The 12857-nt window shown below is 41.2% G+C and overlaps 1 protein-coding gene and 1 non-coding gene across 12 annotated transcripts in view; one reads left to right on the plus strand and one right to left on the minus strand.

The window, feature by feature from the left end:
- magi1b (membrane associated guanylate kinase, WW and PDZ domain containing 1b) overlaps positions 1-12857 on the plus strand; it is a 232553-nt gene that overhangs the window by 215291 nt on the left and 4405 nt on the right. For 7 of the 11 annotated variants that reach the window (XM_042339539.1, XM_042339541.1, XM_042339544.1 and 4 more), the window contains one exon: positions 977-1115. In XM_042339539.1, coding sequence (XP_042195473.1) covers positions 977-1115 — 139 coding nt within the window. Of the gene's footprint in view, positions 1-976; positions 2187-2292; positions 2382-12857 lie in introns of those variants that run through there. The other 4 variants (XM_042339545.1, XM_042339546.1, XM_042339549.1 and 1 more) reach the window with 2 other exon arrangements.
- Positions 12111-12182, minus strand: trnaa-ugc. The gene has a single exon. It is a non-coding gene; the product is annotated as a tRNA-Ala (tRNA).

Here is a 12857-nt window from a genome sequence, read left to right on the forward strand (position 1 = left end):
TGCATGCAGATTTAATACACTTACATGTCATCTCATTTAATGAAGCATGTGTTGTTTCAGAGCAAATATTTCAAAAGACAAAAAAACATACCCAATTACACATTCACTGTAGTTCTATGCAGAATCTGTACTTTGATTGGCGATATAAAATGTTGGCTGTGTGTTTCTATAAATGATTGTCTTTGGAACTCATTGTAGCTTTGTTATCATTTACAAACTTGTTATAATTCTGCCCCCCCCCCAGTAAGAAAACTTAGCTTGAGATTGATTCTTCACTTATTAAATTAAATTATTATTATTTATGGTTGGCTGTGCATTAATTGGCTGGCGCATTGGCCCACAAATACTCAGTCACCACGCTTCACGGTAAATGCTTTGAGATCTTACGACAACACGCTATGTCAAATACAAGAATTATTATTCTTTTTCACCCACAAAATATACAGTCAATTCACTTTACAGTATATTCTGTGAAGCACTTTAGATGTCTCAAAGACCTGATATATCAAATGCAAGGATTATTATTATATAATCTGTGCTACTGGAGTCCTGTAGCTTGGTAGTTGGAGCACTCGCCTCGCAAGCGAGAGGACCTGGGTTCGATTCCCAGTCAGAGTGAAATGTTGGACAAGTTTCCTTACTCCTCACACTTCTGTTTACCTAGCAGCAAGTAGGATTTGCGGTTGTTAGTCGATTTGTGGATCGCTTTTTGGCGTAATAATCCCCTCAAAATAAAAACAATGATAAAATATGAAGAATTTGGTCACTCAATCCACAAGTGTTTGTGGGACACTGCTGTGCGCAATTGGCTGCTCCGTTTCACCTGCAAAATATACACTCAGTTCACTTCACCGTATGTTCTGTGAAGCGCTTTGAGACGTCTCAAAGATGTGATAAGGCACTGTATCAAATGTAAGGATTATTATTATTACTGTTTGTGTAATCTCAAACTCATTTATCTGTGTTCCATTCGCAGGTTGGCGATGAAATTCTGGAGATCAATGGAGAAAGCACCAAGAACATGAAGCATGCTCGTGCTATAGAACTAATTAAAAATGGTGGTCGAAGGGTCTGCCTATTTCTGAAACGTGGAAATGGTTATGTGCCAGAATATGGTGGGTTGCCCTATGAAAACGTTCCTTTTTCCCATACTGTCACGCCATGAATGTTATTCCCTCCCCCCACCCGTTAAAATCTGGGGCAATTATCTTCAGCTTTTGTATAGCTTTTGGTTATGCTAAGCCGCTTGTACCGAAAATTCTATACATTTCTTGCTTTTGCTGTGGAATGGAACTGCGGTATAAGGATATAACTGAGTGGTACAACTAATGCAGACACTATGCTTTACTGTATTAAAATGTTGGTCCTTCTAACGCTGAGTATAAAAGCAATAACATTATATGTTGCTTAGTCACACAAGTAAAGAAAATTAACCCTGAGCCAAAACATGCACAGGCGCACTTAGATTAATTGAAATCATCGCATCTTTGTGTTTGCAAAACAATTTGAAGCCTAAGATATAATCATTTTGTGGACATTTGAAGTTGCTTGCTACCAATTAGCACTGGAGAATCTGGGTTTCCTGTGCAAAGTTTGCGTAAGTAGAGATTAGCGTCAACACTCCACAATCCTTATGCACCAGATCCATTCTGCGGAACACCATCTGTTAATGAGTTGCTTTGGCTATGCTGAAAACAAAAACAACTCAAGTCCTCTTTGCAATATGTTTAATGATGAGCTGCTTGCTGGAAAGAATCGGGACTTTTTTTTAAAGAAACCTGCGCTAAATGTGGACAGCTTATTCTACTAACATTTCTTTTGAATCAAAATGAATGGGATTTTATTCTCTCGCTCACTCTCTCCATCAAAACAATGAGTCTCATTTATCTGTAAGGGTATATATTTTTGTAACAAGTTCTGTAATTACTTTTAATACTATACATGACCTTCCATGAATTTAAATGTAGAGTTTGTAAATATCTAAATGAGTCATTGTTTACATGCCATTTTCACCTGTTGTATTGTGATAAAAAAAATGGAGTGAATTTCCTGGCAGAACTTTCTTGGTGCCCTTTTTGCTGTATGTTGATTCATTGGTTCTGCAACTGCTGTCTTTGCAGTCTAATGTCTTTTTTTGCCTGGACAATCTGACTGGAACAATAATAAACATCTTGCCATGATCGTCACAGTGATCAATCCTGTTGCCGCTTACTAATAGGGAATCTAAATCTCTCTTCTGCTCTTTTTCTTTCTCGTCTTTCCTGGGTGCTGGGCTCTTCATTCTGCCCTCAGCGATGATACCTCCTAATCTCTCCTCATGCATGAGAAGCGACAAGCACGGGGAATCTTGCTTCTACTTAATGGGTCCTAATCAAAATACGGTTGGTGGATAAATCAATATTTGCTGCTTCCATCTCGCTGCCTTATTCACAATGGCTCTTGTACTATGTTGCATTTTTATCCATTCAGCCATGTACTCATGAGTGTGCTTACATTTTTTTTCAGTGCCGGTTTCAAATTACTCACGCTAGTTATGCTAGCTTGGAAAGACTTTCTTCCTCTTGTCCGACCAACCCAGCCCCTCTTATAGGGAGCAATCCGGTGTTTCGGCCAGGTTTTTGTCTTCCAAAGAAGCAACATTTCATTGCAGCTTAATGTGTTGAGCTTATCCATCAATGTCGTTGTAGATGCTGCAAATTAATGGCTCTTTTCATTTTACACCACTGGTTATTTACTGCCCACGAGAGGGAGAGAGATGCAAAGTAAAAATCTGAAACGCGGGAGACGCATAAAACTGATGACTTTAAGTCAAGGCAGTTATTGAGATAACAATTATTATTTACTCATGTATTCTCATTTGCAAAACTTTCTTCCTTGTGTTGTATTCAAAAGCCTATCTGATACAGATCATGGTGTATGAGTCACAGCATCAGACTGGTATCAGAGTGACAATATGCCTATTAATTCCCATTGTTCAAAGACATCAGCAAAGCAGGTTCTACACAAATCCATTCTAATCTGTAATAATTTGTCAGGTTATATTTGTTTATTACTGTAACCACGGAGGACAGTACGTGGAGGTGTAAAGCCAATTTTTAGATTACAGCACAGAGGGTAATGATATTTGGTGGCACAGGGTAGATTATTTGGCGTGTTGGATTGCAGGCCTTCAGACTAACCCTTTAGGATTTTCAGTGATTGCTTTGCCACTGTGTGCCCCATGGTTTCAGATGCCCCCTCTGCTCCAGGTTTGAACTCGTGGCGTTATGCGCTTTCAAAACATGTTTTGCAGTACGCCATTCACACTGCTTAACCACTGCTGGACTACACAGCTATGGCAGGTAGTGTTGCATATTTTGTACATGCTGCGTTTCAACCCTGCTATAGAACGAGCACTTGCTTGGTCTCCTAACATAAAAGATGTTCGCCAACGGAAATGGAAAAACAAGGTAAATGTCTGCCATTATAGTGCCATACTTGAATTGATGCCCTAGAATGATAATCCTGATACTTGATATAGCACTTTTCACTTCCACAGGGTTTCTCAAAGACCCAAAAAGCTTCAAAGGATTTTATTGTAATGTAATGTGTAGTGACTAGTATTTTTGTTGACAAGTGCAGCATCCAATTTGTATTCAGCAGTGTCCCATAAACAGCTATGCAGTCAGTGAATGACCCTTTTTATTTTAGGGGATTATAAACCAGTACCCAGGGAGAAACTCCCTTCTCTGTTTGAATAGTGTGAATGGGTCTTTAGCTTCCACCCGAATAGACAGACAGGATCTCGAGTTAACATCTTATCTGAAGGATGGCATTTCCAACAATGCAGCACACCCCCGTCACTACATTAGAATGTCAGCCTAGAGTATAAGGTTTGATCAAAAAGTCTCCAAATTTGGGATTGCAGTCAGGTTACTGCTCCCACTGTGCAGATTCAGCAATGTGAAATTACATGATGACGTGAAATGTCGGAGGTAACTTTTTTTCTTTCAGTTAATTATTGCAATCTTCAAAAGAAATCAGATGCTGAAAATTTCAAAGTTAATTTGAGGCACTGAGATTGACTGATTTGGGACACTTAGGGAATTAATTTACTCTGATCGCTAAAAATAGCAATCATCTCGGCTCCTTTATAAACAGCACCCAGTGGCTATTTTAGCAGCTGGTTTAAAATAAACCCAATAATGTGAGTAAAGAGAAGACAAAAGGGAAAGTGATATCTGGGTTGATTTTGGTTACTACAAAACTTGCTGATTTCACCAAACTGAAGAATAAACCTATTATATATCACAGAGGCAACAGAATAATATAATAATAATCCTTGCATTTGATACAGCGCATTCTCACATCGTCAAAATATCTCAGTGCTTCACAGGATTTATTATAAAATGTAATGACTTACTGCAGCAGCCAATGCCCCACAATTCCAATTACCACTTTAACAGCAACAACCAGCAAATTACACTTGTATAGCGCCTTTCACGTCAGGAAGATGTCCCAAGGTGCTGGAGAGTCAGGAATCTGCACCCGAGCTGATGGTTGGGATCAGGCGAGGTGGAGGGTGGGTAGCGGTAGGAGGGTGACCGAAGGCATGGTTAAAGGAGGCAAGGGGGTAGGGTGAGGTGGAGGGACTGGGATGGAGTTCCAGAAGGTGGGGGCAGACAGGCTGAAGGTGGGGCGGGTAAGGCAGGGGATCGAGAGGTGAGGAGCAAGACCATGGAGCTCTTTGAACGTGAGCAACGGAATTTTGAACTGTATCCTCTGAGTGATGAGAAGCCAGAGAGGATGGGGTTGATAGGGAAGCGGAGCCTGGTGGAAGAGAGGTCACAGGCTGCAGAGTTCTGGATAATCTGCAGCCTGTGGAGGGGGGAGTTGGGGAGGCCAACAAGCAGGGAGTTTGCGTAGTCGTGCCTGGATGTGATAAACACATGGATGAGGGTCTAGGCAGCCTGCGGGGAGAGACGATGGTGAAGACGGGCAATATTGCGGAAGTGGGGAAAGGTAGAGCAGGTCATGGGAGGATGTGGGTGATGAAGGACAGTTGAGGGTCAACCAGGACACTAAGGTTTCGTATTAGCTCTGTGACGTGTAGAGTGCATCCATGAAGGGTGATGCTGTCAGCACCCGAGGTATGGAGCTGCTGACTGGAGCCAAAGCAGGAGGGCTTCAGGCTTGTTGACATTCAACTGGAGAAAATAACTTTAAGAGGCAAGTGGAGGCTGGAAGTTAATAGAAATAAAATGAATTAAATGACTTAGCTTTGATAACTTTTCTGAAGGAAAATCAAATGTATTTGACATGATCATAGAATCTTGCAGAACAGAAAAAAGCCATTCGGCTCACCCAGCCTGCGTCTGCTCTTTGAAAAAGCAACCAACTAGTCCCCCTCCTCTGCTCTTACCCCATAGCCCTGCAAATCTTTAATCCTGCGCCCAAAAGATTATTTTGATTGTTATATAGTAATAATAATTCTTGCATTTTATATTCTTGCCTTCCACATCAGGAGATTGCCTCAAAGCGCTTCATAGTATATTATAGTGTTGTGACTGACTGCATCTTATAGGTGAACACAGGAATCAATTTGCACAGCTTATACTATAAGTTCCAAGTCCTGACATGGGGCTTGAACCCACTAACTTGGAGGCAAGGGTACTACCAAGTAGAGATTATTATTATTATTAATTTTGATCTGCAGCTTGTAATGAGTTTGATAATTTTACTGGCCTCGGTATCCTTCGATGAGGGCCTGGATGCACGTTGTCTGCTCTCTAAGCCACAGGTGCCTCACAGAGTCGAGAACCTGAAAGCAGAAAACCTTGAGAATACAGATCAGAACTGAGGGTTAGGACTGCACTTGGTTACCTTGACAATCTGAAGCAATTTATGCTTTGCTTATCTACAGTTACCACAGAAGCCACCAGTTTAGCCAGAAACAGTGGTTTCAGGGAGAAAAGCAGAAGCACAAGACAATGCAAATACCCATTCATGTCAAAAGACAGTACTAAAAAAGTGCATTCGAAAAGGACATTCTGGGGAAGTGGAATAAAAGGCAGTGGGTAGATAGCTGTCAATTTCCTTCAAACAGAATATATCACTGTTTTAATAGTTATGAACAGTTTGAAAAAGCCTGCACTTTATTATAATTTGTATTTTCCACTCATTTTTTTTTGTGATTCAATGCATTTCTGATTTGAGGTGCGCAAATGTGTTTTTTTTCCTTCTGGAAATATTTATTATAACAGGTCCCTCTCACCATGTGGGCTGCATTGCTTAGTCCTAGCACAGCCGTTTCCAAGGCACACGGAATATCCAAACCCTTCTCTCAATTCTCAGCTCTTTGTGCACCTGGAGTTGTATCCTGAACAACATTGAAATGATACGGGCTTTTTTTTAAAACCAAAGGATCACTGCCTCATATCTGGATATGTTTAAGATGTTTATTCCTGACCACAAGATCAAGCAAGAACTGCTTGTTGCATTAGTCCCATAAATTCCAAGGAGGTAGACTCTGAACAGCAATGACCACACAGCTGTGCTCTTCAGGGTTCTTCAGGATCTTGAGTCCGTTAACGTTTATGAGCGTCGGACGAGAATTACTTATTATATCAAATTTTCGAATGAAAGTTATTTTCCTTCTTAATTTCTCTTGTGGTAACCTTACGTGGATGGGAGTTCGGTGACTAGCATTCAGCCCTCTGACAGAACTACTTTGTAACCAGCAGTTTGTGTGAAAATGGGCTGGCTGGTGTGTTGACATTTTGAGTGCATACGAAGAAACTATTTCCATGGCCAGTCAATTGGGTGCCAGAGGGCATGAATTTCAGATCATCACCAAAATATAAAGAGTAGCGGTTAGAAGAAAAATCTTTTAACACACACTGGGCATTGGTCCCTGGAGCAGAATCCAAAATAATAATACTTGCATTTGACCTAGCCTTTTTATGTCAGGAATGACGTCACAAAGTGTTTTACAGGATAAACTGCAAAGTGAAGTGACTTGGTCTTTGGTAAGCAATATCCATAAATAGTAAACTGAATGACCAATTTTATCTGGGGGATTGTTGGTCAGGACACCAGGAGAAACTCCCTTCTCTTTTCCATTAATACCATGGGACCTTTAACATCCACCTGAACAGGCAGGTAGGACTTAGTTTGGGATCTCATTGAAAGACGGTACCTCCAATGGTGCAGCAAATGGTTCTTCAAAGTATTAGCCTAAACTATATGATTTTGAAGTCCCGTTGTGGGGCTTGAACATATAAATTTCTGACTTAGAGGCAGGAGTGCAGCTAACTGAGCCAAGCTGCCATTGGAATAATAAAAATTATCCTTGCATTTGATATAGCACCTTATCACATCATTGAGATGTCTCAAATGACTTTACACAATATATTGTCAAGTGAATTGACTGTATATTTTGTGGGTGAAATGCGACAGCCAATTGTGCAAACAGTCATGGATTGAGTCACCAAATTATTATTTTATTTAAATTTTTTTTTAAGGGATTACTTAAAAACTTACTGGAAAACGGTCAAACCAAAAATATGGAAGGCTTCACAAATTTGCATGTCATGCCCCAATTACACAAAACATTCCAACTGCTCTGCCCAGTGCCAACAGCAGAACCCTGATAAAGCTGAGAAGCTATATGGCTAGAACATAACTCGCTAGGATATAACATGGGAAACTATCCTGGTTTTAATAAATACTTGATTGCTATTTATATATCTTCTTATACCATTAAGTACATATGGTTAGATCCAACCAGTAATAATGCAAACTATTAGCAGCTGAAGCGGGTAAGTTCAATGTTATTAGTTAAGTTTCAATTAATTTAAAAATCATCTTTTTCTGTGGAGCGCAATGATAAATAAAGGCACCTTTATGACATTCTCCACACTAGACAAGAATGGATTTTGATTGAAATAAACAGCTATGTGTATGTAAAGTATAATTGATGTGGATTCCTACTGGCCTAACATTGGCAAAATGATGTGTTGTTTGGTTTACAGCACTTCTTCTGCTCTCGTCAAACAAAATATCTGGCCTGATTTTTGAGAAAAAAAACTCGACAGCTCTGATAATTTCACTAGGTTTACAATGTGTTGCCCTGCAATGTCCTGGCCTCACCACATAACACTGGAGCCAGTGCCTGCCCACGGCCTGTTATATGTCCAGCTGCAGGAGGATATCAAATGGCTTGAAATCAAAGGGACAAAGATGAGTAAAAATTAATCTTAAAAAAGTAAAGGTGCAGAGATGAGTCATTATCACTAAATGCCCTTGTTAGAGTACATGATGCCTTAATTGCTTACAATTCAACACTGGCCAATAGGATGGCATTTTCATATTATCAAACAATAAGGTGAAACATTAAACATCTGAAACGCATTGTAATTTTTTTTGTCAATTCTAGCAGAATTGAATTTAATAAGCTCATACCTTATAGAAATATCTTTGTGGTTAAGTTGTATAATTATGATCAAGTCAATATCACTGGGAGTGGGGATGCATCCCATTTGGCTCCAGTTAACGCTGAAGTTTGGGTGGTCCTAGTTGGATAAGCAGTGGGAAGCTTGGCAGTCAATGCTTCAATGGAAAGCAATGTTTCTTTAGCTGGTTGAACTCCAGCAGTAACCCCAACACACATGCCGCAGTTCCCAAAGTCTTGGCTCTCGCCAACCCACATGTAATAGACTCCGGATTAGGTAATCAGGAAAAGATTGTATTCCATTCCAGTCGCAGAGAAATTTTCCTGTGTAGATAGAAAACATATGTCCCTCTGCCCATAGCACAGAAACCGCCCTGGTCAAGGTCACCAATGACATCTTGACCATCTGCGACCAGGGCTCCCTCTACCTCTTCGTCCTCCTCGACGTATCGGCCACATTCGATACGGGTGACCACGCTATCCTCCTCCACCGCTTGTCCTCCCACCTCAACCTTCAAGGCCCTGTCCTCTCCCACCATCTTCATTTTGTTTCCACAAACGGCTTTTCCTCCAGCCCCCGTATTGTCTCATGTAGTGTCCCTCAAGGCTCTGTCTTCGGTCCCCTCCTCTTCACCCTCTATATGCTCCCCCTGTGGTGACATCATCCGCAGACATGGGGTTAACTTTCACATGTATGCGGATGACATCAAACTCTACCTTTCCTCCTCTACCCTCAACTCCACGACCACCGATGTCCTGACAGCTGCCTGTCCGACATTGAGTCCTGGATGAGAGACAATTTTCTTCAGCTCAACGTGTGCAAAACTGAGGCCCTCCTGATTGGCTCACGTCAGCGCCTCCGCACCTCAGGCGCTGACAGCATCAGCATCCAAGGCTGCACTCTCCACCTCTCAAAGCCATCAGGAACCTCGGTTCGACCCTGAGCTGTCCTTTCTTCCTCATATCCGCATCACAACTGGCACCGCCTTCCATCACCTCCGGAATGTTGCCAGACTACGGCACTACCTCACCCCTCACGCGGCTGAAACTCTGGTCCACGCCTTTATCACCTCAAGGCTGGACTATGGGAACTCTCTCCTCGCCGGCCTTCCCGGCACCTCCCTCCACACTGCAGGTCATTCAGAACTCTGCAGCTCATGTACTGTCCCACACCAGACACCGCGACCACATCACTCCCACCCTCGCTCGCCTCCACTGGCTCCCCATCCCCCAGAGGATCGAATTCAAGATCCTCATCCTCACCTACAAGGCTATTCACGGCCTCGCTCTCTCCGACCTACTATCCCCCTACTTACCTGTCCGTACCCTCCGTTCCTCTGGCTCCGGTCTGCTCCACATCCCCCGCCCTAACCGCCCTACCATCGGTGGCCGGGCCTTCAGCCTCTCAGCCCCGAGGCTCTGGAACTCTATCCCCCAGTGCCTTCGCCGCTTCCTCCCTTTCCTCCTTCAAGGCCGGTCTCAAGACCTTTCGCTTTGACCGTGTCTTCAGCTCCCCTCTCGACTCTCTACCCCCTCCTCGCTCCCTCCCTTCCCTCCCCTCACCCTAACCATTTCCCCCCTGCTCGGGTCCTGACCTAACTGTCCAGCGCCTTGGGACGTCCTCCCGACGTGAAAGGCGCTCTATAAATGAAATCTTCTTGTTGCTGTATGGTTGTATGTGGAACTATGTCTGTTTTGGATATTCTTAGGTAATTGGATATTTTTAAGCCCCACAATTATACCGGATCTGTTGCAAAGCTGTCAAACAAAAGGTGATTGTTTGCAATAATTAATATTTTGAAATAGGAGGCTTCCTGTGCAAAAAATATTCTTAATATAGTTTTTGGTTATTCACATCTCGATACGTTATTTGCAACAGTTTCATTTCTGCTTGAAATACTTGACTGCTGCGAAAAGCAAACCAGCCACAGGGGGAAAAAAGGCCAATTGAACAAATTTGACAAATAATCCTTAATAATAATAATACTTGCATTTGATATAGCGCTTTATCACATTTTCGCGATGTCCCAAAGCTCTTCACAGAATACACTGTAAAGTGAATTGACTGTACATTTTGTGGGCGAAACGCGGTAGCCAATTGCGCACAGCAGTGTCCCACTAACAGTCGTGGATTGAGTGGCCAAATAATTTTTATTTATTTTTCAAGGAATTATTACCCTCAGAAAAGCGACCACCAATTGACTAACAACCGAGTTCCAACTATATAATGATGGGAGCGATTCATAATGCAATGCTCTTGTTCATTACTTCGCAAATGTCTGAAGAATGGTTGCAAATGCTTTTCTCTGTTAGATCCGATCCAATTTATAATAAACTTTTGGACAATAAACATCACTGAATCCACCCTCAGTTGATTTGAAGCAATCTGCACGGTTTCGCAACAATGACACTTCAAAAAGCTGCCTTTCCCAGTAAAAAGGTAACAGATGAGGGTAAAGGTACCCTATCCAAATCTAAGCTTCAAAATATTGCCATGCATTATATAGGGAGAACGTGATCTGCAAAACAAGGATCTGAATGCTAATATCACTCATGTTCACCTTGGTTATCTCAAGGTTGCAATTTAAAGATACTGTTCACATGTAGTGCCCTCATTAACTAATAATCATTTTAAGGCAGTTGCCTCTCAAGTTCACTGAATTTTGATTCCTTTTATTTGTTGGACATAGTTGCAATATTCGGGTACAAACAGAAGCAGTCCACCAAATCAGTTACTGAGATTTAGGCACAGCTTCTCATTGTGGGCGTTGGACTGTGGTAGGATTGATGTTAAACTTAAAAAACGTGACAAGGACATTGCTTCTGTCATTAAATGATAAATTACAATAAATCAGCAATAAATTACTAATACTTTCTGAACTCTTAACATGTTCGTCTACAAAATACACAGTCATCGTGCTTAACAGTAAATATATTAAAAAATATTAACAGTAAATACCGTGAAACACTTTGAGATGTCCTCCTGATGTGAAAAGTACTATATCAAAGGCAAGAATTATTATTGTTTGTACAAGTGATAGCAGTGTAAACCAGCACTGTTTATCATAATAATAATAATAATAATCCTTGCATTTGATATAGCGCTTTTCACGTCTTCTAGATGTCTCAAAGCGCTTCACAGAATAGACTGTAAAGTGAATTGACTGTATATGTGTGCGCGAAATGAGGCAGCAGATTGGGCACAGCAGCGTCCCACAAACAGTCGTGGATTGAAGTGACCTTTTTTTTATTATTGTTTTTTATCTTGAGGGATGATTATCAGGCGTGTGGTTTAAGGTTTCGACAGGCGAGATAAGGAAAAGCTGTTTTCGCTGGTAGGTGTGTCTGTATCCTGTGGTCACAGTCTTAAGATATCTACCAAAAGAAGCAGAGGGGAGGTTAGAAGAAATGTTTTCACTCAGCGAGTTGTTCGAATTTGGAATGATCTGCCTGAAAGAGCAGTGAAGTCCGATTCGATAACAGCTTTTAAGAGAGAACTGGATAGGTATCTGGGGAAGACGGGTTTGCAGGGTTATGGGGAGAAAGCTGGTGATTGGGGTTAGTAAAAGTGACTTGCTCTGTCAAAGAGCCGGCACAGACTTGATGGGCCGAATGGCCTCCTTCTGTGCTGTAACATTCTATGAATCTATATGTGGAGTAAGGGAACTTACCCAAGGTTTCGCCCTGCCGGGAATCGAACCCAGGTCTCTCGCTTGCAAGGCGAGTGCTCTAACCACTGAGCTACAGGACTTATAATAATAATATATAGTTATATTTGATATAGCGCCTTTCATGTCAGAAGGAAATCTCAAAGCACTTCACAGGATATAATGTAAAGTGCCTGTGTATTTTCTAGGAAAATCATTACTGTAGAATGATATTTGACTGAGTTTTAAAAAAAAGTCAACCTAAGGAAGGGTTCATTTATATTATAAATGGTCACACATGTCCATTATACTAACTAAAACATGACAGGAATGAATACAGTGGTAATCCAGTCAAGGATGCCCTACATATTATAAGATTACTTTTGTTTTACTATCTATTGAGTCATTGGTTTAGATTACAGGCTGAAATTAGTCCTCGCTGTCTGTTATGTACAACATATGCTGCATTTCTTTATATATGTTTGTTTTACTGTTTTAGCCAGGAGCTCTTTGTCAGTATTCTGAATATATTTCACTTCAGCAGTCAGAGGTGTATTTTTAGTGTTCTGCTGCTATTCCTGTGATTTAGGTCAATCTGTCCTTCTCATCAGATATGAAACACAAATCTACAAAAGCTGAAATTGTTATCAAAATGCTTTTATTTTATGTGAGATGCCAGCTATTATTAGGGCCATGTTGGCTAAGTCAGAAATTATAATGCACACAGGAAGGTGTTCATCTATATCTTTGCAACATCCTTATTGTAGTTTGCAGAAAAA

This window comes from Callorhinchus milii, unplaced genomic scaffold (genome assembly GCF_018977255.1).
Source record: "Callorhinchus milii isolate IMCB2004 unplaced genomic scaffold, IMCB_Cmil_1.0 Scaffold12, whole genome shotgun sequence".
In the NCBI taxonomy this organism is placed as follows: domain Eukaryota; kingdom Metazoa; phylum Chordata; class Chondrichthyes; order Chimaeriformes; family Callorhinchidae; genus Callorhinchus; species Callorhinchus milii.